This window comes from Barbus barbus (genome assembly GCF_936440315.1).
Source record: "Barbus barbus genome assembly, chromosome: 6".
Taxonomy (NCBI): domain Eukaryota; kingdom Metazoa; phylum Chordata; class Actinopteri; order Cypriniformes; family Cyprinidae; genus Barbus; species Barbus barbus.
The window spans coordinates 34,162,945-34,190,346 of NC_136734.1; the positions used below are offsets into that span (position 1 = coordinate 34,162,945).

Sequence of the window (27,402 nt, forward strand, 5' to 3'; positions counted from 1 at the left end):
CAGTCGTCAGTTTCACATGATCCTTCAGAAATCATTCTATTTTGCTGATTTGGTGCTCATTTCTTCTTATTAATGTTAAACACAGTTGTGCTGATGAATTTTTCCCAGATTATTCTTTTGATGAATGGTAATTTCAAAAGAACAGTATTTATTGGAAATAAACATCTTTTGTAACAATGTAAAAGTTGTAACTGTCATTTTTGATTAATTTAATGTGTGCTTAATGCATCCTTGCATTAGTAAAAAAAAAAAAAACACTAACCTCAAACTTTTGACCGGTAGTGTATCTGTATTTCTATTAAATGATGCCTGCTCTCACGGGACTGTGGGAAGTAGGCTAGGAGTGAATCTTGTAAGACGATACAAGACAGATAAGATGGATGCTTGTAATTGTTCCATTAAGAGACGAGTAAAATGTTTTCTTTTTGACTTTGTCTGGCAGAGCTCTCCTATTGTGTAATCTGATCTTCAGCAAGGTCACCTCTGATTCAGATCAGATTGCCCCCAGTCAGCTATGGGAACTGTACATGCTGAGAGCTTCTGCTAAATATATCACCGCGCTCCATTTCTCTCACTGCATCAGTGCACATGTGTATATGTTTTTTCACGTGTTCACACTCACAGGTCCGATGGGAGGTCACTGTAAAACAATGACCTTCTGCAAGAATGACCCCCTCTGGATTTATGCATGCAGTATGTTAAACAGCCAGAAGAAAATGAGTGTTTTCTGAATTTAGTACCCACCAGATGTGCTCCCTTATGATGTGCAGTGTTATTTCAACCCATCAAAATGTGGTTCTTGAAAGAAAGAACCTGCTCCCTTTTTACCCAGAAAAAAACACAGATACACTGCATGTATGTGATATATAATTTCTCTTCAGATAAGCTCCGGGGTTGCTACACAGCACACTAATATTACAGCACAGTCAGAAGAATGGTGCTTTAATAATGAGGCTTCTTTGTTCTGCTCTGTTTTTGACATCTGGGAGCAAATAATTCTGCTGACAGCCTCTCGGTGACCTCTGTAATATTGCTGATCGTATTAGATGTGTAAGGTTACTGCTGCTGTAGATGCTGGAGGCTTTTGAGTTACTGAGCAGACTGTTTTTATAACAAAAAACTGTTTACGGAGGTGTTGACGTTCACAGGAGAGAACAGCTTGTACTGCGAGAGCTGATAACAGGACGGGCCAGGCTCAAGTCCTCTCTAAATCCTACAAAACATTCCTTGAAACAGTGCTTGAAGGCAGTAGCCAAGCACAGGCTGTATTCATCAAGCTGCTGTATTTCAGTGTTTTCTCAGTAGCACCCCTGTAGGTGCAGTCACCCCACTGGCTATGAGCACTTTCCATATCATTTCCATTAGGTGTGCTATTTGAATTATAATGTTACTGTTTTACATGTACAGTTTCTTTGAGAGAGATTTCAGCACCATATTTTCTGTTATATTCCCCTACTGTGTCGGCACTGGAAAGTGGCAACCTGCAGCTTTGAAAAAATTCCCACTTTCTTTGTGCTGGGTTCTTCTGATGATACCAAATGTGTAGGGGCCCAAATGAGATTGTGCTTTACCACTACCACTTACTGATTGAATCTCTTGCAAAAATTCATACTTCAAGCATTAAAGGTACGTTCAGGGTTGGCCCCTATGGGCTCTGCAGTGTCAAGTGTCAAGTTACTAATAATAGCAACAATATGTTCACATTATATAGTGGTTTTAACAAATGTTCAGACTAGTTGATAAACCATTAACAAGTACATTTTAAAAAAGCAATAACAAGCACAATGACTGCACAAATTATCTTTTATTCAGCCTCGTGTCTTTTGGAACACATGACTTTCTTCCATTGAGCAAAAAAGAAGTTGACCACATCTGTAAAGTGAAATTTTGGTAACACTTTATTTTACGGTTACATCTATTAGTTGCTTATTAGCATGCATATATTAGCCATGTATTAATGCTAATTAAGCACATATTAATGCCTTATTCTACATCCCTAATCCTACCCAATACCTAAACTTAACAACTACTTTACTAACTATTAATAAGCAGCAAATTAATAATTTATTGAGGGAAACGTCGTAGTTAATAGTTAACAAGTGTTACCTATTCTGAAGTGTAACCAAAATTTTCATTGAACAATGACTTCAGTTTCAGTCCGTTCCTCTGACAAGTGATGTGGAGTAATTTTTAAGATGTGCTTTAACTGTATGAAGCAACATAAACTATTTGAGACTCTGAGAGTTCCACAGAAGAAAGTCATGTGTTCAGGTTTTATAACAACATCAGAGTGAGTAATTATTGACACAATTATAATTTTTGGCTAAGCTATCCTATTAATAAACAAATGTTATGCATCCATGCTAATAGTTGTCAGTATATGAAGAACAAGACCACTGGACACAGAAGAACCAGTGAAATATTAGAAAAAAAAAACCTTACTAAAGGCTCTTTATAAACACCAATGTTGTCTCATATGATTCATTTCGTCATCTGCTGAGAAAAATTGTCACCAAGATGTTAAAATCTTACATATTTAACATTGAAAAGAAAAGCTAACATGTTAATCTCTCTTCTCTCTCTCATACAGGACATCAGTGCAACTGTAGTGTTGAGGGTTCTGAGGACCAAGATACCTGTGACTCTGTCACAGGTCAGTGTTTATGTCTAACTGGATACACAGGGCAGCGTTGTGATGAATGTGCTGATGCGTATTTCACCAACGGAACCAGCGGCTGTCAGGCCTGTGATTGTCACTCCTATGGAGCCGTGAGTCAACTCTGCAATAGGTGAGTATCTGCTCTTGTCACACAAATCACATCACCCTTGTTTCATTCAGAACTATGGGTATCATGATGACTTGGTGGAAAATTTCCTCAGCAACCTCTTTACAAAAGTATGTAGGATTTGAATAAAAGTATTTAATAGCAATGTTCCCTGCTTTATAATATATTCTTGAAATGTCATATGCAGTAAATGTCAGCATGTTAGAGAAGCTTCATCAATCCTAACTATGAGCTGTGTGTCTTTGTTGTCTGGTAGCATTTCATGTTTCATTTCCTGCGTCTGTCTGATTCTGGCTCATAGTGTAAAGCTGTACTTGCCGTATATCTCATGTTTGTCCTTAATTTGACATCTGCATGAATGCAGTCAGCAGGTATGGAGAGATCGTTCTCTGCACTGCAGTAGAGTGGCTGCTGGATTTTCCCTACCCCTCGACTTTGTCAGCTTCCTGCCAAACTGTTGCAATCATGTCACACTTATTGTATCATTGTAACAGGATGTCACCTGTCAACCGTCTGTGGTTTTTCCCAGTGAGCCTCTTTATGATATGAGTCTCTTGAGTAACCTTCCCCGACTACATTCCCCTGCATGTATCTTGTCTGAGCATGTTTGTAGGTGTGTCATAGTGTCATAACTTGTTGTTTTGTGCACCAGTTGTTTGTATTAGATTGTAGCTATACAGTTAGGGCACAGAAGCCTAATATTGTCATAGCAAACCGCCATACATTCTTAGAAATGTGACACTGTTTAATTCACAACATTACACTTCATCATATTACATAACCAACTGGAAAAGGAAATATAAATATTTGCAGTATCTATCCATCTATCCATCTACTTGTCCATCTATCCATCTTTCCATCCATCTCTCCATATATCCACCTATCCATCTATCTATCTGTTTATCTATCACAGCATCCACAATGACATTCTTGTTTGATGTTTGTTTTATGCTCCACAGTAATAACTCAAACAGTTGATAATGTCTTCTCCATATCTGTACATACATGTGCATGAAGTGTACTAATATGTTGACAGTGTCTCTCTATATACATACATCTGTATGTGTAAAGTAGACTTGAGAGAGCAAGGGTAAAGTTAGTGACTCCACACGCTAAGTAATTATAGCTTTCCCACAGCAGACGGCTGCAGATGGAAACGGGATAGCCGCAGTCATGCGAGAGCTAGCCATCCGCTTGTGTTTGATTTGGAGTGGGCTCAAAGACTGCAGCCCCCCTCTGCTTCCCCTGACATTGAGAAAGGCATCATAATTCACAGCATTCCCTCTCCGAACACTTGCTGTTGAGAGCTTCCATTACAGTACCCAATCTGTCATTCATAAAAGCCTGCTGTGTCTGTCGTGTTTGAGTAGTATGTGCTTTTCAGGGTAAGAAACATGCAATTGGGACAAGCATTAAGAGTCTAAAATGTTAAGATATTCAAGAAAAGTGCATGTGAATGTTTGTGTCATTTGCTACTTAGTAATGAGTAATGAGTCCATGCTGAGAATACTTTGCCATACTTAATCACAGATCACAGCATCCATCAAAATACAGAATAAAAGTGACAGGTCATTAACCCAAGGTGCTGTAGATGCATATTTCATGCTTTAGGCTTTCATGCTGCACACACCGGCATACAAGACACCCTAGCAGCCCCACTGTGAGTGGGGGCCCTGACCCAAATGCCACTCACAGCCAATTTTATTATGCTTAAATTTGCTATGTAGAATGATTCTGCTTCCCACAGAAGTCACATAAAAGCATCAAGTACACTGTATGCAGCCTAAACGTATTTTAGAGTAGCAAGAAACAATCAATACATCACACATTTGAATGTTTATTATTGATTCACACAGAAAACGAAAACTGTGCTGAATGACATGACCGAGCGGCAGTGTGAAGACAGCCTTTGTCAGTCCAACTGCTTCCCTGTGAAGCGAAGGAAAGATTAGAGAATGGTGTTCCATTCATAGAATTGTGTCCATCGTGTTTGTATCATAGTTTATTTGAGTGCTTTAACATTTACATCGCTTGAGCATGACATCACTACTTGTGGATGGGGCCCCATCTCATGGTTTGTGGAGGAGGGGAAGCCCACGATTTGCGGTACACTACACAAGTCTAGATGTTACCATATGACAAAGAAGCTGTGTCTAGTTGAAGCTCTGCATTTGCGAACTGTCGGCAAACAGCATATTATTGACCAGTAGCTGCTGGTCAATATGAATGTACTTTTTTTTTAATCAACATACCTCCTGTTTTTTTAGTTTTTCTTTCATGCTGTAATTAGTAGTAAAGAGAAAAAGATGATCAGTTCAAGTGTGTAAAGCCGGTTCCGTGATTGGCAGTAAATCGCCATCACATGCTTTCAAATGGAGCGGCATTTACTACACCGAGCCATAGTTCACTGACAAGCTAGGCAATATCGCGCTCATAATCGCGGACGAATCGCATTCGATTATGAATGTGAAATAACCAGCTTTACTGACGATATTTGCATGACAATCGCATGCGATTAATTGCACAGCCCTAGTGTAGAATGTTTAGAATACCAACTAATTTGGCTACAGGGAGTTGTCGCTCCACATTAACGAGTAACAAAATGACATTTATTGTTTGGCTCTCATGGTAAAATTGACAGAATTTGAAAGCTGAGACTTGGTTTAATATCAAAAGTAACAAAGCACAAAACTTATTGTGATTTATTTGATGATGTATAAATGACAAATAATGTTTAGTGAAGTTTTGTTCACACATCAGCAGGAAACGGCATAGACCACAAGGCTGATCTTGGCATTTGAGAATCGATATTGGGGTAACACTTTAGTATAGGGACCAATTCTCACTATTAACTAGTTTCTTATTAGCATGCATATTACTAGCTTATTGGCTGTTTATTAGTACTTATAAAGCACATGTTCTGCATTACCATATTACACATCCTTAATCCTACCCAATGCCTAAACTTAACAACTAACTTATTAACTATTACTAAGCAGTCATTAGGAGTTTACTGAGGCAAAAGTCATAGTTAATAGTTAATTGTGTGAACTGGATCTTAAATAAAGTTTGACCCATATTGGTTCATCAAAATAAAGACTGATTAAAATTGAAAAGCGATATTGTCAACCTTTAGCCCTAATTTATTATGGAAATACTAATTAGGAAAACTAAATAACAGACAATTGTAGCTGTGTACAATTTTCATTCTGCATGTAATGTATGTATCGTGTTTCTGTGTTAGTCATTTGTTCTGTTGCAGTGACTGAAGGCCGTATAGCTTTAGAGAGCTCTGCTCTGGTCATGACCCAAACCTCAAGCTATTTCCTGAGCTGTAAGACCAAAGGCAAGCTGAAACAAAGTAAAGAAAAACTGCTAGCCCTGATTTGGATGTGGAAGTCTGATCCTGTGGAAATTGGTAGTTTTCACATTCCTGGCTGACCCGGAGCGTTTGGGGAATGCTGATTGAACCAGAGTTTGTGCTTCACTTACTCTCACACTGACTCTGGACCGATGTCCTCATCCCTGTCTGTGATTTCCACCATTGTGAGAGAAACCACGAAACTGCTCTCTAATCAGCCAGTTTTTAAAAGAAAACTTACAATGTGTTGTTACTACTTGACAGCGCTCCACTTTCTGACTTGCATTGCTGCCATTAGGTTATAAGGGACATTTTCAACCACAGATATTTACAGTGAGCCTCAAGTCATTATATTAAACTCTGCTGATATTGTAAGGACTCACGCTATAATTAGATGTAGCCCATATAGAGCACAGACAGAGGAAAATCTGCTATCTGAGGGTGCTGTGGTATGCTGTTTGCCAGACAGATTAAGAAAGTAAAGAAAACCTCCCTGTAATTCGGTCACATTGACTGCTGTAAAGCTGTGTTCCCTGCAAAAAAGTCTCCAGACTTAAAGTGGTTGTTGTTCAATACAATCAAAAGTAACTTTAGATTTCCAGCAGTTCTCTCCGCAGACATAATTTTTCAATTGATTTTTTTCTTCTCTCTCTTTTTTTTTTTAATATAGCCTATCTGGGTCTGTTGTGGAAGAACTGTGCTGTTGATATGTTTTTTCCCTCTATGGCCTGCTTTACCACAATTTAGCCTTCTACTGCAGTTGTCAAAGAAAAAACAGTATTCAAAGCTAAAAATATTCTTGCATCAAAAGCAGTTCAGACATTTAGTAACACTAAGACTCTGATGTGTCACATCTTGTTTGTTTTTGTGCTTCACAGCCAAGTATGCCAGAGCTCCCTGCTTTTTTGTTGCTCATGCCAGTGTCTTTCTGATGCCAGCAACCCTTGTTTTCCTCTGATGAAGGTGTCTTGGGACATTTTTAATAGGGCTGGGTAAAAAATATCGATTCTCCGATTTTAATCGATCTTCAGTTTAACGCAACGATATCGATTCGGGAAATCCCCGAATCGATTCTTAATGCACTTGCATGAACGTACGTGAAGTAAGAGGATATGAATATTCACCTCTGGTCCTGAAGGTGTCACCATCTATAGATATACTTACCTGGCAGGGGAGACACCATGATCAAGAAGGCGGTTCACCCAGTGCGAGGCTTGGCCATTGCACTCCGAGTATGGGTCACCATACTTGGCTGAATGTCACTTCACTTATCTTTCGAATTGCTCCACTAAAAAAAACAACTGTGTGCACCCTATTATTAATGTAGATGTGTATTTCAGTAATAAACTTAAGTAGGAGAGTTTCAGTTACCAGCATTTATATCAAAATATGGATCCCATGTCTGCAAAACTAACATTTTAAATGAAATATTGATAGCTAATCGATATCGAATCGAAATCGAATCGAATCGAAACCATAAAAATAAGAATCGAATCGAATCGCAGAATTGGTCACAATACCCAGCCCTAATTTTTAAAGTGCCAATCCACATTTGCTGGAACTGGCTGACTGTTGGTGGTATTGCAACAACAAAAGCCTTCGAGCCCTTTGTTCTCATATACTTCTGCATTCATTCCACTGAATTACTTCCTAAGGTTCACTTATTAGAGTGTACCTAGACAAACATTGCGTCCGGCTATTTCTGTAAATAGCAGAGGGAAAAAAATGTCTCTTCTGAAGCTACTTAAGAAGAAGGCAATACTCTCAGGATGTCAAGACACACACAAACACACACACAAAATCGCTTACTACTCAGATTTATGTATATGCAGATGCAGGAACATATTCGTAAATCATCATTCCATATTTCAAGAAACAGATGTAGCAGAATTCAGTGTGTTTAAGCCTAAAAAAATTACAGAGCGATTTATATAAATGACATGCACAATTAAGTACCGCCTGATAGCATGGAGAGAGTAAATGAGATGAGCCCTGCTCAATATCGCCCATTATGGCCCATTATGTATACATCTTACCTGAAGCCAGACTTCAGCGGAAAAAAGACCATAGAAGGCATTTGTGAAGGAGAGTTTGTGCGCTGTTTTATTATTTGTGTCAGAGGAGAGGTAGAGAAAGATCAATGATTGCAATGCATATTGGGACTTGATGTTTGTGAGTTCCACTGTTTGTGTTTCTAAATTAAAAAGTGTTGCATATTGTTTATTGGCATAGTAAATGCATTTGTTGCATAGCAACTGAAAAGAGAAGCACCCTTCAACCTGTAAAAAAGATTAGCAAATGGGAATAGAGTGGAGGTCACCACCTATGAGAGAAGAATTTCCTGCAGTGTTTGGCAGTTTGCGTTTGTGTGTATCTTATTGGGGCATGGAAAACAGGAACTTGAATGTAAGTAAAATCTGGGCCAGAGAGTGACATTCTAACATATTTAGCCTCTGAATATGCTGAGTTTATTCTGTCCTTTGGATTTAATGTACAGTAGGTGTGCTTTATTGTAGGACATGTGCCTTGCCTTCAAAGTAACATATTGCCGTATGTGTTCATGTGTGGTTGGGACATGCACCTTATATGGAGGCTTACTGTTTGATTTACACTCAAGCATGCAATGGGGAGTAAAACATGCTACACTGTCTGATCCTATTCTTTATTTGCCCCTTTCTTTGATACTGTTTAATAAATCTGATGGCATGTTGTGAATTTAAGCTTTTGCTTTGTTGCCATTTTAGTTGCCGGTGTCACATCACCAAAAAAAATTGTATTTGTATACTTAAGTCAAAATTCAAAGTGTATGAATTTCTTTGTATTAAAAACAAATTATTAAAGCAAGTGTGCGCATATGATTCTAGAACATTTTTCAGAACTATCTTTGGTTTTCTGAGCCATTTTTGTATTGACTTGAATAACTGGTGCAAAGGTGATTTTTAGTAGTTGTACATAGCTCATCACATCTATAAACACTTGTCTAATTCATTATTGTTAATGAATGAATTAACCCAATTAACTGTTGAAGTCTTGGGTGATTTCTAAAGAGTGTAAGCAAACTTACAAACGTACAAAACGTACAATGACCAGTGTGTATGAGTAAGATCTCCTTGGATATTCCACTCAACACAAAGGGGTCAAATGGGACTCAAAGTGTGTGTGTGTGTGTAATGCCAGTGATTAGCTGGGCATGGCACATCTCTGTGCTTAGACAGGCGCCCAGACAGTGGACAGAATCAACCGCCCATGACCCACATTCACACATGCTGCCATGTTTGCCTTTAGATATCCTGTGGAGAGAAAGTCTGCATGTTTGAGTGAATGAATGCACTCAGTGTTTCTGGTGTGCGCTTGTGTATGTGTGTTTGTACAGAAATGATCCTCAAATCCTGAAAACGAACTTGAGTTTTTTTTTTGTACATTTCATTTTGTGTTTATCTTTGTTCATGTAGAAAGCTTTATTTCAGTTCTGTTGGGTATTCTTCCTGTGCACACACAAGTCAAGTCAAGTCAAGTCACCCTTACTTATATAGCGCTTTTTACAATGCAAATTGTGTCAAAGCACTGCACAATATCAAAAAAAAGGAAAATAAAGTGTCAATAAGTTTGAATCGTGTCTTTGCAATAAGGTCGGCGATATCGCTGGAAATGAAGCGTCCCCAACTAAGCAAGCCAGAGGCGACAGCAGCAAGGAACCAGAACTCCATCGGTGACAGAATAGAGAAAAAAAAAAAAAAAACACACACACACAGTCTGAAGTGGTTAGCTGCAAAAGTACCAAACCTTCACCGGGACTAAGTGAAACTTAAAACTCTCCTTTTATTTATTTTTTTGAATCCAGTAAAACTTTAGGTCATCTCCACCACAAGCTCATTGCAGATATATTATACAAATATATAAAAAAATTATACTGATAATATTGATTTATTTAAAAATAAAAAAATAAAAGAATGTGTATCATGTTATATGTAACCTAAAGGGTTGAGCAATTGAATGAATGACTCTAATTTATAAATATCTCTTTTACACTCATTAATGTTTGTGTATTTTTCTTAACACACTCCTGGCCCATCTGGATTTAATGCCTAAATCCTAGTGTGACGACTTCTGCCATTCTCAAATATGCACAAGAGACATTTGTGTTTACTTGCCATGATTTATTGCTAGTTTCCTCACACAACAGAATATTACATCAACTCATCTGTTTTATGTATTCATTTGGAGGGAAATCAAACTATCTGAAGACAGAAAGTCCTCAGTCATTCTCTCTCTGTGCTTCTTTCTTTTTGGATAAATGGGCTCATTTTTATGTGAGGCCCACCTCGCAGTTTTCTCCATTCCAGCAACATGCGCATACACACGTCACACACTACATTTGAAAACATCACTGTAGGTAATCCACACTTCCTACTCTGCCTAGATATTCCTGAATTCCGGCTTAGCCTTCACTTCCTAACCTCAGTGGAAATGTTTCTTCTGAAAATAAGAAGCCAATTACAGGAGCCTCACTCACTCATAGCTCATATGCCAATCACCTCAGCCACCCCAGCGGGCTAAAGTCATAACAATATATCACACTGACTCGGTCTTAATTGAGGACATTTTGTTAATGCAGATCTTCAGTTAATCGTCGTTACCTCTTGTCCATAGCATACTGTAGTTTATTGTGGTCAAAGCCGGTCACTTAGACAGAAACAGGCATATAAAGCATTCACCCATTACATTTATTCATTTAGAAGTTTGTATTCAAAATTGGAAACTTCACACTATAACAGCATGGTACCTTTTATGACTTTATTTCCTGACCTCCTATCATGAGCTTGTGTTATCAGGCTTCACATTTGTGTTTGAATCTGACTTCTAATCATGTTGCCGATAGGACTGAAGCCACATGTAATATGATCTATTGTGTGATGGACCCAAGTGCAGCTAATTATGATAGTTTGTGGGTTGCAACATGCACATATAGTTCCTTTTTATACATAAGTTATGAGTGTATCTGACTCTGTGTTCATGTGAACAAGGAAGCATATTTTTAGAAAATAAAAGCTTGTAAGTCTATTTTAGTTCATCTCTTTGTAAAACTGAGAAGCAGAACAAGACACACATGAGTTGAAAAATACATTTTAATAAGGGGATTTACACGACAACTCTGTCCTGATACAATCTTGTTAGGTTAAGAGACAATAAAACATAATCTGAGAAATGCTGAAGTGTGACCGATTACCCACAAACAGGATTACACATCTAATAGTCTCAATGTAGAACGGCTGCTCAGAGGGTTTTCTAGTAGAAATTACTATGGTTAATAGTCTATTCTGATTTCCATTTGCCCTTTTAGGCTTCCCTTCAACATAATGATGATTTATTGATACAAGTAATGTTCAGTGTTGGACATTTAAAATAGAAACTGTGGGTAATCTTTTATTATTTTTATTACAATTAATACATTTTTCAGAAAAAGAGCTTTCCCAAATTTAGGAAAGAGTGGCTGAAGTTTATTTTAATATTAAGAAACCGGACTGATTTAGGCTTAGAAAGAAGATAGAAAATGGTCATATAAAACTTAACTTTAGTTGTTTCAGAGACAAAAACTACTTTATAGATTATAAACTACATTATAAGAAGAGAAATATTTTTTTAAAAATTAATGTATTTGATTTATTCCCCCTTATTTGGGGAAGTGAACTGAAAGTTTCTTTCTTTTTTTTAATTGCGTTTTTTTTGCAATTAAAGGGAAAATTTATAATAATAAAATAATAATAATAATAATACAAAATAAAATAAAAACAAAACCGCAAAATACAGAGAAAGTGAAACTGATAGTTTCTTAAAAATTGTGTGTAGGAGTTCTGGTGTGGTTCATGTGAGGAAAACGAACATTTAAATAAGATGAAAATTGCTATTTGTGACTCCAGTCTGATCATAATGTGTGTGTGTGTGTGCGTGTGTGTGCGTGTGTGTGTGTGTGTGTGTGTGGTGAAGACTGAAAATAAGAGTGTGTGTGTGTGGTGAAGACTGAAAATAAGAAATAATGTGAGGCAGTTGTTGTGGTGAGTTTGACTATGTGCATACAGTGTTGTTCTAGTATTTATAGCAGAGGTCAAGTCTCTGCTGCCTGATAGTATGGTGTCACTTCTCGAGTGACAGCTCAAAAAGTTTCCTTCAGAACACCACCACATCCTGTTCCCTTTTTATTACTTCTCACTTCTGCTTCTCTCTTCCAATTTTCATTCCTCCTGTTTTTGCACTCTTTCTCCTTAACTTTGTTCTAATAGTAAAAAATGCTTTGCCTTTTTAATTAGTTTTTTCTTTTTTTCATTGTTTATTATCAGAACAACATGACTGAAAAGTTAAATTGAAAAATTACCATGTAATTATGGTATTTGGTAATGTTTATGGTTTGTCAGCTTTTTGTTTTAATAACCGCTGTACTCGGTTACTCTGTACTCTGTAACCGCTGCATTATATTTGTGTCTGATCATCATGTTGTTCAGCATAATTTGGGATGAAGAGCATCTTGCGCTTTAATAGAAGCAGGAACATCTGACCGTCTGTACAAAGAGTCACATGATCAGTGTTACAAATGTACTTATTTCATTAGTGAGTTAGAGAATCATAATATTTCTTTTCTGTTTTAACTTTGTTTATTTACCGGTTTAAGCTTGATTTTGAATGCTTTGATTTGGATTTACAGCCCTAAACTGCTGATTAGACAGCATATCGAAGTACACAGGTTATGATAGACTTTTACACTGAGGACAAATTTGTGACCCTTGTAGTGAATCAGCCCTCCCCGCTGTTCCCCAGCAAGTGCAGCCGTCAACACAACACTCCACATCCTTTTCTTTTTATTCTTTCTCCCTAGCCAGCCTTGTGCTCCAGACACTGCAGAAAAAGCAGAGGGTGGGATGGCAATCTGTGCAGATCGGTTACCTGGATGGGGATCATTATGGAGATTACTAGTAAATCTGTGATGAATCAATCATACTCTGGAAAACCTTGAGATCCCACATATTTTATGCTGGAAGTACAGTAGATGCAGATGCACTAGACTGGAGGTAATTGGGTAGGGCTTATATGTGACCGGGAAGATCAAGTACTGGGGTGGATGCTCAAGTGGATTGTGGGATAGAAATAGACCGTTTAGACCCTCTCAGCTGTATAGCCATTACAAGACACTGAATAAATACGGTAATAAAATTTCATTTAAAAATGATTAAAGCCATCCCTAATAAAAAGATTCAAAATGCTAAATTTGGGGTCAGTAGGATTGAATTAAAGAATACTTTTATTCAGCAAGAATGCATTAAGGTGTACTAAGCAAATTTTGCCAAACAGTGTTGATATCTGAAAGCACCAAAACAAGCACACCCATACCCCATCAGGACCTTGCCCCTATTTTGATCTCCACCCCACACATATGTACACAACCATGGCAACGACGATCACAGAAACAAGCGAAGATGACACACAAGCATATTCAAGCAAAAGCCAGCACAGATAAATTATGTGAAACAGTGCAAAATCAACGTTACTCACCTTTCAAGAAGAAACCGTGCAACCTCTGCCTAAGATTCCAGGCCTTCCCGCTCCTTGAATTCTCTCCACCGCTGGAAAGCTGCTCTGATATTTCCGCGGGTCCTGCCTCTTATTTTTTTTTTTTATCTGCCATCTCTTTCTATCTGTAGTCAATCTGCTAATATCCATCCTGTGCACTTAAACTGAGCGATCTCTTCTCTCTATCATTACTAGACACACTTCTTATTACTGATTGGCTACAAGTGTGTTTTGGGACTTGGTCCAACACTATGTTCAAAAGCGTTTTTCAAATATTGCTTAGTGCACCTTTTAAATTGTAAAAAATGACATTTCATATAAATGCTGTCCTTTTGATCTTTCATCAAAAAAAAAATAATATCCACACAAATTCTGAAAGATCATGTGATGGTGAAAACTGGAGTAAAATTCATTATTCAGAGGAATAAATTGCTTTGTAATATATATTTAAAAAACTTTTTTTTCAAAATTTTAATAGTATTATACAGTAATACTGTGAACAGTGTAAGCATGAAACATTTTTTTTAAAACATTTTAAAATATAATCGACCCCAAACTTTTGAACAGTAGTGTAGTTTTTTGCATGTCAAATAAATCAATAAAGAACATGTAGTCTTCATATAATCTAATTGGATCTTGTTTGGTTTCTCTGTTTTTTGTGTAGTTGTTGTGACCAGCAAATGAAATTTGCATTAGCTGTACTTAAGAACTTTACCAAGAATTGTCATACTGAAAGCCTGTTTCTGTTCATGTATTGGGCAGTGGTGACTTTTGAGGGGGTGGTGTGGGAGTAAAAACAATGACCACATTGCAGACTGACCTAATATGAGTTCAGGGTGGTTTAACCAAAGCCCACAGTAGGGCTGTCGCGATAACTGCCATATCGCAATACCGCGCTATTGACGAGCATAACCACAGTGGAATGCAGCAACCGTGCTATTTCAGTGTTTTCTTTTGACCAAATAATAATAATAATCTTAAGGTTATACCCTTCTCGTTTTACATTTCGTGCATGTGTTCTGAATATTAGTAATGATAACAATGTGTACCATGCTGCTTTGTACAGAGGCTCAGTAAATATGCACTTAATGCCTAAACAGACAGCGAATGAGAGAGAGATCGACTGAGCGCGTGCGATTACCCGAGTCTGTCCTTCAGGCCGAGTCATGTATATTTGTGAAAACAGGTTGTCATGTCCAAGGAAAGCGAAATCTGTCTTAGCATCGATGCATTGCTGGTCAGCGGAGCCTTTAAAAATCGGCGCTCAAAGTTAAAATGATTTCAACAAAGTGTTTAATTACATCTCTCTTTGAATGAATCAGCGTTTTTGAACGTGCAGTTGAATGAACGGTTGAAAGACTCACTCAAAGACAGTCTCTTTTTTCTCTTTTTTTTATTTTTATTTTACTATCTTAAAATAAGTTGGCCGCTCTATATTACATGTCAATATTAAATGTGTGTATTTTCAAGTGTTTATGCTGCGTGTGGAAGCTGAATAGCAGCACGCTTATACTGCATGACAGTTAAAGCCTGCTTTAGTCGTGGGTAGTCGTGGCCTAATGGTTAGAGAACTGGACTCGTAATCGAAAGGTTGCGGGTTCGAGTCCCCGGCCGGCAGGGATTGTAGGTGGGGGGAGTGAATGTCCAGCGCTCTCTCCACCCTCAATACCACGACTGAGGTGCCCTTGAGCAAGGCACCGAACCCCCAACTGCTCCCCGGGCAGCATAAATGGCTGCCCACTGCTCCGGGTGTGTGTTCACGGTGTGTGTGTGTTCACTGCTGTGTGTGTGCACGTTGGATGGGTTAAATGCAGAGCACGAATTCCGAGTATGGGTCACCATACTTGGCAGTATGTCACTTCACTTCACTTCACTTTATACTCGCGTCCACACGAGCACGTGGCTCAAGTTACTGCCAGAGGAATACTCAAACTGATTTAATTTTATTTTTAATATTATTTTGTTTAATTTTTCATTATATTTAGTGTGATTTAACATTCAATTCTTGTTCACAGTATAGTACGGTGGCCGAGAGAGCTTAACGCGCTGCAACTTCAGAAAACACATGCAAATAGAAAAAGCACCAGCAAATCAAGAAAACATCATCAGTTCGACAGCAGGTGATGCAAATGCTCACAACACAAACAAATAAAGAAACACACTGCAAATGCTGTTGTGAGCATTTGCAGCACGTTTGTTGTCAACTTGATGAAAGTTGTTTTCTTAAGAGCTAAACAGAAGATGCTACATCCTACTTGGCAAACCAACAGTGGCTTAAAAATGAATGAATGTATAATTTCATGTAAATTTATAAATTAAATAACATTTCTATAGGTGGCATTACAAATTTACAATAAAAATGACAAATTACAAGGTTATTTCATTAATAAAATGAAATGCATTAAAAAACAAATACAGCAGTTAGTTCTACCTCTTTAAAATCAAATCATACTGCTTATTTTGTAACTGAACTTATTTATATAAAAAGCTACAATCAAATGAATTCTGCATAGTCCAAAACCCTGCTATCAATACATTATTTTATTTCTGAATTGAGCAGTCTTAATTCAGCATTGTCATGCGTATATGTTGTATTGTGTTGTATTCAAAGACTCTCTGCTGTCCTGCTGTGTAGAAGGACCAGCACTAGATGCTGCCAGCAGATACATGAATGGTATCACATACAGCTTTTAATGCTTTCTCTCACTCTTATTTTTCTGTTTCCATTCCCCTGTCTTCCAATAAACAAGATGCTGATGGAGCATGGCTAGCCAATGCTGCAGAAGAATGGGGACAGATTGCTGAAGGGGCATTATGTGGGAGGGATTTCAGTTTTCACTGCTGTGCCAGTCTTTGTGTTCAGATCTCCATTAAACCCTCTGTGACTGCCTCTGCTATCATTTCCACAAGCCAAAATCTTCAGCTGCCACAGCAGATGATTAAATCAAAATTATTCCACTTTATATGCTGATGTAATCTTTATAATCATGATTATAAGATTATTTGTGCCTGAAATTAAAAGTAAAAATGAAATAAAAGAGATATTCCACTGAAACAGCAGCAGAGCAGAAAAATGCCAACATATGACATCGCTGTAATACCTCCACTATGACCACAAGGCTTGCATCCAAATCCTGTCACAGTGCTTTTATAATCCCTGTCAGCAGACACTTTAGTGTCGTTAAGCAGTCCTATTTTTCCCATCTCAGTTGATGTGCGCTGAAAAACATCTTATGACTAAGCTCCAAAAGCATTTACTCTATACAAACCATATGTGTGAAATGCAAGTCTGATAATAGTGTTTAACATAGTCCTAACCCCAACCCCAGCTTTTAATTAATATTAACTAGTCCATCAAGGAGAAGAATGATATTGAAGCCTCAGATATAACCCTAATGCTGAACCTATCTATGAAATCTGATTCCTTGATAGGACTGTTGTTCCAGGACCAAAAAGGATGTTGATGGAGGAATATGTCCTGCTTAGTAAAATCCCCGTAAGCACTGAAGGAAATGAAGCGGAATATGTCCAGTAAAGTGATTAAATCTGAAATTATATTGCACTAGACATAAGTGGGCAGTAATGTTTTTGGAAGTCTTTACATAGTTTTCTGCATGTGTCCTCTCACCCATTTCTCACTTTTGACATTCTGACCAATCTAGGGCTCCCTTTCTCTTTTTAAAGTGGTTATATATGTTAGACATAAACCCTTTCTTCACATAATGTGCACATGTTTGATACAGTATTGGCATGTGTGGCTGTTTCTCAGTCAAGTGAGAACAGCATGCATGGCATACCAGGTGGAAACATTAGAGTGTGGATGGTCTGTGTTTTTCTTGTGTTCTGTTTGAACACTGACTGAGATGCAGGTGCTCTGTGCTGGAACAGAAGTGAGGCATTATACCCAGGAACACTCTGTTCTTCTCTGAGGTTGAACCCCTGTTTTTTTTCTTATCATCTCTGTTGTTCTTGAAAAGATGCAGAGAATAAGTCTAGTGAGAAAAAACTCTTTCATTAGATAGTTCTTCTCTTTGTTTGCCAAATAGAACATGAAGAGTCTTTCTGAACAGCAAAAATGTATTTTAGTTATATTTTATCTATACAGTATATCTACAGTATATCTAATATACAAAATAGTAAATTATATTAATAAATAAATTTAATGTAAATGCATTTTTAATTATTTTTAGTTATGTATTTTCCTCATATTTCATCAGTCATAAACATATTTATATTGTCTATAATATAATATTATAATTTATATCTGGATTTTGCATTTACCCAAAATGTATTTTAATTGACATGTATTTTTCTTGCCTCTTGAAGTACATTTTGTACTATATTTTGACGGTTTAATCAAGTATATTTTCAATTTGGGGGAAAAAATAGTAAGTAAGCCATGCTGGTTACAACACAATTATTATTTTATTTTATTTATTTATTTTTAGCATATTTGAGGAATATATTTTGGAAAGAAAAAATTCTGTATGTGAATAATTGTGTCTAGGGTGGATAATATAATGCTAAATATATTCCAAAATATATTAGAATCTAATGTAGAACCTAATATAATGCTGTTAATGTTAACTAAGACATAAACAAAATAGTGGAAATAATTAACATTAGTATTTAGCCCATAACCATTTTTGGTTTATTTTCCACTTGACAATCATGTTACATTTGGAAATGACCAGTAATAATGTCCACTTCTGTTAATCCACAATTGTGCAAAGTCTCTCGAAATGAGTCTATATCAGTAAGATATATTCCATATAAAAAAAAAATGTGTTATATAGTCTATCAGTTGTCGGCATCATGTCTATTATTATTTCTCTCCCGGTTCCTCACACTCTTCCTTGTCTATTTTGGTTCAGTCTGCAGTGAGGTCTAAAGGCTCTATTCATGAGCCATGGAGAGGTAATGGTGTAAAGTTGTGTGTATGACTGCAGCTCCAGCCCCTCGTCCTACAGCCTGGCCTCTTGTCCGCGGCAGCTCTGTGTTCCCTGGGTGCAGCCATGACTGTGAGCAATTGAACAAGCCCTGTTTGATATAATCTGAAAAGGCTTTATTCATGCTAGAGGACAAAGAGAAAGGACTGGTCAAGACATGACCTTCCAGGGATTGTCATCCAATCAGATGACTCTGTTGGCATGGCTTCAGAGGATGTGATCCAGGCAAGACGTCTGGGGCCCTGGTGGGATGATGCACTATTATGCCGCAGTAATTGCCAAGAGAGTTCCAGAAGAATGAATCATAATGCATGACATTTTTCAAAATTAAACCCATTATTTTCTTTGTTACAAATTATTTAATAGACATTTGTTTCTTGACATTTTTCTCATTGTTGTTTCACACTATTGTGGAGAAAGTGTTTCATCTTTCATTGAGCAATCATGAATTTCCCCTTCGGAAAATCAATATACGACATAGCCAGACCTTCAAGAGCTTTTACACTAAGAGCAGCATGTTGTTTAACTCTATGTGAGTTAATTACTGATGGAGTCTGTGCTACTGTAATTATAGAGATAAAAAGTCAGTTTGTGTCTGCACCACACATATATTTGGGAGAATTTTGTGACCTCTAGCTAAATAAAATTTAACTGTCTAAGGTTTTGGACAGATTAAACAAAGATATTATAGTGCCAAAGCCAGTAAAAATGACCACAGTGTAAAATCAGCACTACCAATATGCAAGGGTGCTTGAGGCTTTCTGTTCCCTGACATCTCATATGCAGACCAATATTTGATCTTGTGGGAGCATGAAATAAGATTTCACTATTTAATTATTCAAATGATATTGACACAGTTTGTGCTAGCCTGTCAATCATTTTGGAAACCCCAAGGCTTGCTAACTATACTGCCTTGCTCTGTTGATGATTTTGGATGTTTCTGTTGATCTGGTTCTGATCAGGTTGTGGCATAATGAATCGAGCCTTCACCTAGTTCAAAAGGCCAATGTCTACCTAGAGTGTGCTGTAAGAGTCATAATTATGATTTATAACAGCTTTTCTTCCCAGTCGATTGGGATTTTATGTTCGAATGAATCCTCAAATTGTTTGTCAGTAAATTGCTATTACTGTATTCCAGCTTTGCTGAGTGATCATCTATTCACACTGGGTATTCTGTGTATGCGGTATCAGGAATGGACATAAATATAAATGTAAATACTGTACCAGTACTGTATTGTATAAATACTGTACCACAAGTTCCTGTAATACAAGCGATTGCCTGTCTACCTATCTATTAGGGTTATCTATTGTCAATTACAATTTTTAATTTTTAATCTTAATTACATAGTGTTTAATTGCAAATAAGTCACTCGTCAAATTTGATGCAGAAATTACCAGCAAAATACAAGGAAAGCATCAAATACACTTTACAAAATATAGCTTTAATAAGAAATATTAAAAAAATTTAATTTGTTGGTGAACTATCCCTGTGATTATTTTTTATTAATATGGATTTTTTCGTATTTTTTATTAATATGGAAATATGAAATAATTTTTAATGGAATGACACTCTAAATAAGAAACTAAAACTGCCAGCAGGTGGCAGTAAATGTATTTAACGCATTGAGTGATTCATTCATTTGATTCATTCAAATTTATTCAAATGACTGATTCTCATTAGTGAGAAAAATTGCTCCATTTAGCTATTCACCTTAGCGAATGAGCGCGCAAGTAATAAATGTAACTGACGAAAGTAAAGAGGGAATGCATAGACACCTGCTATCCTTTCTTTCTTTCTTTCTTTCTTTCTTTCTTTCTTTCTTTCTTTCTCCACAAGAAGACCAAGGGCTGACAATTCCATTTGCCCCTTAGCAGACATGATTGAAAAAGCCACACAAATCCTTTAGTAATGAGCGTAGTTGGAGTAAAGAATGGTAAATGCTAGGGATGTACCGAGCTGATCAAGCATTTTTAATTTTTTTTAACTGATCGGCTGGTGTCATGCAATAGGTGGCAGTATTTGCATTCCAGTAGATTTGCCAGCCACCTTTAGAATGAAAAGAAGATGCTCAAATGTGCATGTTCAGCCACCTAAACTTTGATGTAGGCCTGCTTGAATTGTGCATCAAGAATACACAAGTATCGGATCGGGCCTCGGTACAGATAATCAATCATTAATGACTCAGATCGGGGGCACAAAAAACCTGATCAGGACATCCCTAATAAGCGCTGCTTGCTTTGTATTTCCACAGTTCTAGCTCTTCCGGTTTCCCTGTTTGAATGCCGAATACAAACTACTGCCACCTGCTGGTATAGGAGAGTTATGTTTTCTCACTCAAGCACAGAGCGTACATGCTAGTTGGCTGTTGGCCGTAGTCTGTCCGGTGTGTTCTAGTGCAAGGTTTTTTTTCCCCTACACAGGTGATGTGAAGCAACGCGAGGTGGTGCTACAGTCGTCTTTCCTCAGCACTAGTTCTTTGGCGTCATTTTTTTGTTTCCCTTCCCTGGCATTCTATAGGCAGTGAGTTAACTATATATCCATAGGGCTGGGGCAGGGTGGGGTGGTGCATGAATTGCGTTAATTTTAACACATTATTTTTTTAAATATAGTTAATTAATTAAATTTAATGTTAAATCAACAGCCCTAATATATTTTTCCACATTTTGCACTAGCAGTCATCAAAACTATGACATGTAGTGACCATATCAGTCAACCACTACCACACACAATGGTGGTGGAGCCCAGTTGCGCTTCTTACTAATCTTGTTACAGAGGCTTTCATTCCCCTCCAACCAGAAGTGTGAAGACACTGACACCCAGCAGCGTGAGCCTAACTAAACAAAGATATAACATACCCTTAGAGCACTCTTTACTATAGCGTGTGAGATTACTTCTTTCCTTTTCTCCATTTGCCATTTTCTATTTCTGTTTTTATTTGGATAAGATGAAATGACTTGGCTGCTGATAACTCTTGCCTGTGAGGAGGATTAGTTTAGCCTGCTGTGTGGCCTAATCAAAAGCCAGGCAAAAAAACGTGATGCTTGCCAAAGGAAAAATAAGATCAGTGCAATGGAAGGGTTTATTTTTGATAGGGAGGAAAAAGCATTGCTCATCACACACTGCTAAACGCTTTGTCAGTTCACTTTTGTAGAAAGAAGTCTTAAGTGACCATGGGTGGGAACAAAAGTGTTTAACTTTCTTCTTGTCTAAGTCTAGTTGGTTCCTCAGTGTGCTCTGATGTCTGGCCAGACGTTAGAGAATCGTGGAGAGAGAAAGCACTAATCCTGTCTGTGGGGTTTGCACAGATAAATTGGCTCAGATCCAGCTCATTCACTGTCCTGCTGCCGCCCCTCGAATCAGCACGAACCTCAAGAAGTCGACCACTGTGGCATTAATGCAGAGCACCCAGCAGACTTTAATCTCACATAAATTAAACATTCAAATAAAGGTCCCCTCACTGAGTTCCTCCAGGTGAGAGCAAATATTAAAATGGAAATTATAATACAAAGTTTTTCAGGGAGAAGAAATTTTGACCTTATTCCTAGTGCGATCCTCTCAAATTTAGTTGCAACTTTTTGTGTGTGTGTTTATTTTTATTATTATTATTATTATTAAATAGGATTTAATTATGTTCTATGCCCCAGCACTATTCCTACCTTAAACCTCTTAGCATTTTTATATAATAATTAAAACATTAAGTAGGTTTATCAATCTGTTTATCTATTTATATACTATTGATCCTCACTAAAAGTCAGCTCAGACCCTCTTTGATGATCACTCTTCCACTTCCTTTCTATAATTGCCTGCTTTTTAGTCTTCTCATTTTCTCCTCGACAGCTCTCTGCGCTCATTTTCGCTAGATCTGGCCTGTAGGCAGAAGAGGTTACTAAAAGTCTCCAGCTCTGCTCCAAGCACATTGTGGCTTTGTTCTGTCAGGCCTCCCACTGCCCTCCACACAATCAGGAATTTTTAAATCTCATGCTTTTTTTATCAGGATGGGCCTGTACAGGAATCCCTCACTCCAAGTCACTTGTACTTGTGCTGGTTGATGGTGTTTTCCTACTATTAGACAAACGTTTGGTTGTGATCCGGAAAGCTTGGATTAGTTGCTTCAGATCAGATGGCTACAACTGTTAAGATATAAAAAGCAGTTTCCTTTGAATGAGGAATTAAAGGGCATCCATTGTCAATTTCTGATGACATTTTACCTGAGTATGTATACTGTAGTTTACATTAGTTTATTAGTTTTTAGCATTTCTAGTTGAGGCTCAAACATACAGTTCCTTCATCAGAAATATGCCCCTAAAATATCCCAGTGAATGAGGGCACATCATTAAGCTAGATACTGTCATCCACTGTTTTACTATGTGTCTGTTACACTGGGTTATTATTTTCAGGAACTCAAGGTATTTTTGGAAGAGATTGTGGCAGGATAATGGCATTCAATGATACAGTAAATAATCTGGAACATCACCACAGTCAATAACAGTGTCAATTAACAGTCTGCATTTTAAACATTAAATCGATAGTAGTAGTTCCTATCTGAAATATCGAAAGAGAGCTGACTGATGTTTTTATAGTATTTCTGTGGCAGTATTCGAATGAAAGTAGATCAGGAGATACCCAAATATTACACCAGCTCATTTATGGCCTGCCTGTAATGACCCAGGGGAAGTGTGCCTATTTTACTCAGCGTGAATAAACCCTGAAATAACAGAGTGAGAGTAAGACCGAAAGGCTCAAATTCATGACATCTGCAGCAGGTGCTGCTATTAGGAGTTTTGTGGTGGTGGTGAATTTGCACTTTTTCCATTTTTATATCCTTTTTTTATTTTATTTATTTTTTTATTTGTCACATACACAATTATACAGAGTATAACCAGCAGTGAAATGTAAGTGAAAGTTTTTTTTTTTTATTATCTATTAACAATTATGGTAGGGTTATTGTGCTTAATGTGTTTGTGAAAACTATCATGCATTTATTTCAGGATTATTTGATCAATAGAAAGTTCAAAAGAACAGCATTTATTTGTAAAAGTCTTTACTGTCACTTTTGATGAATTTGATGCATCCTTGCTGTATAGAAGTATTTATTTCTTTTAAAAAATCGATTGCACTTTAGATCACTTTGAATAAAAGCATCTGTTTATGAAAGGCCAAACATCTATCTTGAAAACGGATTCTATGAGGCTAAAAAGCTTTTCTTACATGGCATGCTAGACAAGGATGGACTATGTGTTCTTCAACTGAACATGACAGTCTGCTTTAGCACCACTGAACCACAGGACGCCAAGAGCTTTCAGAAGGTTGTTTGACTGCTCTGAAAACCTTTGGGTCTGACCATATAATTCAGAGATCAGCATAACCCACTACCGCAATAAAACTGGGTTATACATTAGAGGTTCCAAACCACCCAGGCCTCAAACCGCACTGCCCTTAAATAATCTGGAAGGAAGTAGCTAAGTATTAAAGCAGTGACCACCGCCAGTTTTCCCTGGACAGTGTGCATGAATGTCAGCTATAAACTAACTTGTATTGCACAAATGGATTTCATTAAAACAGCACATCCCTAAATACCCAACATGAGTATAATGATGCACAATAACATTGTGAGCATATCAGCATTCAAAAATAATTGCGCTGCTGCTGCTTTTAAAAAGTTAATATATTCTGTCTATTTTCCCCATAATGAGTGGGTATGAGCTGTGCTGTGCCGTCAGCATTTCCACAATTTGCTAAAACGATTCATTAATTAATCTTGACAAGTGCAAAGGCTGCATGATTTAAGAAAGGTTTTAAATTTGCTTCCACGGCATATTTAATGCTTGTCTTTTGTGTGGAATTGTTGCCTTGGTGATTATACTGTAATAGACTTTCAGTTTAATCACAGCGGGGTACTTTCTGGTGATCTGAGGTGTTGTTGCCATGGAAAGCTCAACATTCTTCCACTCTCAGGGCAAAGTGGGCTAGTGTATTCTCACCAGTTTTTAAGAGCTTGAGTTTGCGACCGGTGCAGTTCTAAATTGTGTGATTCTGCATTTTTTATGTTTGCTTTTGTTCCAGTAGGAACATCTCATTTGTGTTGCTTTTGAAGCTTAAAACTCTAGTGTGCATGAATACCTTGCAGAAATAATGACTGTTTCAAGAGGGTTTCTAAAATATCCTCTCCATCTTCCATTGTTTAGGCAAGCAGAGCATATAGTCATTCACTGAGCAAAAACTAGACATTGCTCGACTCATTTACTTATAGTTGATTCTGCAAATTAAGCTTGCATGAGTTTAAAACACTTTAAAACAAAAAAATTACACGCTGCAGCTCTAATTATAATATCTGATTTTTATCCATTTTAATCAAATGGTTACCTTCAAAATTAAATTCTAATATTTGGGAAGACATTGAAATTCACAGGACATTATCCAGCCCATGCCAGAAGCGTGCTGCTCAAATGAGTCTCTCTTTCTTCATAGACATTAGATGGGTTACAGCCATGGCTGAGTTCTCTCTAGACAAGGCTGTGCGGCCAAACATCAAAGTTATTGACTTGTGCTGTGGAGGATCATGGTGTCAGCTTACAGCTCAAAGAGGCAGAATGAAAGGTCTTTGAGATGCTCTTCCTCAGCGCAGAAGATCTGCTCTGCATGATGCTTGCTTATACTCTCTCTCCCACTGGCTCTCTTTTTGTACATTGCACTTTTCATCCAATAATAAAAAACACAGCAAGAATTTTGACCATTTAGTTTAGTTTTGCTGAATCTTTTTGTCTTAAGGTGTGGCTCAAGGGTTTTCATTTTTAATGTGTGTTTTAATGAATGGCTGTGCATGTGTGAGTTTGTTTAACCTATCAGCAGACAAATGCATATGTGGTGTGACGAGGCATGATTTTGTGGGAGTGTCTGTAGTGCACATTTTCTTCAGTGTAAGGGATACTCCACCCAAAAAAATTAAATTCACTGCATTTATTTATTTACTTGTTTGCTTATTCATTTGCATACTTGGCTAATGAATACTTGCTGGGGTTAAGTGAAAATGTTTGCAAAAATTCTTTAATGTTGAACCCTGACAATATTTTGGGAAAAACAGGGTCTTGTTGCAGTTGTTATGTGCTTTTTAATATTAAGTTTAGTGTAGAAACAGTAGGAATACCGATACGATTTAAGAGGTTGAGTTCAACAGAACTGACATGTCAGGGTTATTTTTCTCAGTAACTGTGAGCTCAACATCAGTCAAAATAACAAGTAGTCTAATTACTCCGAGTATAGGCGAAGACAGAGAACTTCTGATTGTACATGTGGAGAGTAAATTCACTGAGTGAGTTCAGTGTGTGTGCTTGAAAGAAATAATTGCAGATATTTTTCATAGATTTCACGAGCCTTTCCCAGAAGAAATCATCCTTCTGCATTTCTCATTTGCTCTTCAAAAGCCTGAAGTGTGTAACAGTATAATCAGAAGTTGTCTCAGCTCTGGGAGTTTCTGTTCCTTTTCATTTTAAATGCTCTGGTATTGTTACACTTTAATTTCTCATGTAGAGCATATTTACCCCACTCTGTTTCTCTTCTAGCAGTACAAAGAGATTTTTATTAGAAGCACAGGCACTAATGACTAATTTACCTGTGTGTAATCATTTTTCATGTAACCCAGGACAGGAAAGGGTCTGGTGTATCCTACCTGCTGCTGAATTCAATGCAAATCAAATACATTTAGGTATTTATTGTTTGTAAACCTTAGTCGTTTCATATTATTTATGCCTGAGTGTTACTATAATTGACAATTTTAGATTTCCATCAAAGATCAATGTATCCCAATGTTTTTACGCCTCTAGTTGCAGTATTATTTGAAACAGATGTTGCTTCAGCTTTCATGTCGCGGCTCTATTAACATGTGATGAATGGGAAGGAGCAGCTATTCTGGCAGTTCAGAGGAAACCTGGTGTTTGATGTGGAGAGAGGTTGTAACCTCTCTGTGACTCGCTTTTGAAGGATACTGTATGCTTCTGTAGGAACAATAAGTCTTTCTTTATGTGCCTCTATGATGCTCTCTAACTCCATAACTGTTCCTCTGTATTTTTCTGGCAGTTCAGGCATGTGCATCTGCAAGAGTGGAGTGCATGGGGACAAGTGTTATGACTGCCGCCCAGGCTTCTCTCACTTCAGCAGCACGGGATGCCAACCATGCCAATGCAATAATCATAGCAGCTACTGCCACCCACAGTCAGGTGAGCCACCCACATGCACACAACAGAAGTAGCAGAAGAAGCCAGAACACTGTTTTCCTGTTTTCCACACAGAGATCTCTGTTTGGAGGGTAGTTGAACCTTAGTCTCCAGAAACGTTCTGTTATCTGTCTAATTAGTCATTTAACTGATGCTTTTATCCAAGCACATTTATTACAGTGGCAAATCCCAGAACCCCTGGAGCAAATTTAGATTAAATGTGAGATTAATTTGATAGTTCATGGATCGTCCCTTGCCAGGATTTAACTAGTAATGTATTGCCTAATCAATGGTATCAGCTGATTTATGGTCGTTTTCTGTGCCGATTGTCTAAAACATACGATGATCAGATCTGAGTATTTTTTTCTGTATTTATACAGATTTAAGCGTTTTCCAACCTGGGAAGTATGACACATATAACTTGCAATATGTCCTTAAACAATTACTAAACAAACTGAAAAATGGTGTGTTTTCGAAAACATTTATTTTTAATGAATGGATCGTTTATCTAATAGCACTACAATAGCTAGTGGCG

The 27,402-nt window shown here is 37.4% G+C and overlaps 1 protein-coding gene across 1 annotated transcript in view; it reads left to right on the top strand.

Moving 5' to 3' along the window:
* The window catches only part of LOC306870633 (multiple epidermal growth factor-like domains protein 9), a 66,932-nt gene that overhangs the window by 11,584 nt on the left and 27,946 nt on the right, over positions 1–27,402 (top strand). The window contains exons 2-3 of the mRNA XM_079418021.1: positions 2,591–2,789; positions 26,731–26,870. Of these exons, the coding sequence (XP_079274147.1) occupies positions 2,591–2,789; positions 26,731–26,870 (339 nt within the window). The remainder of the gene's footprint in view (positions 1–2,590; positions 2,790–26,730; positions 26,871–27,402) is intronic.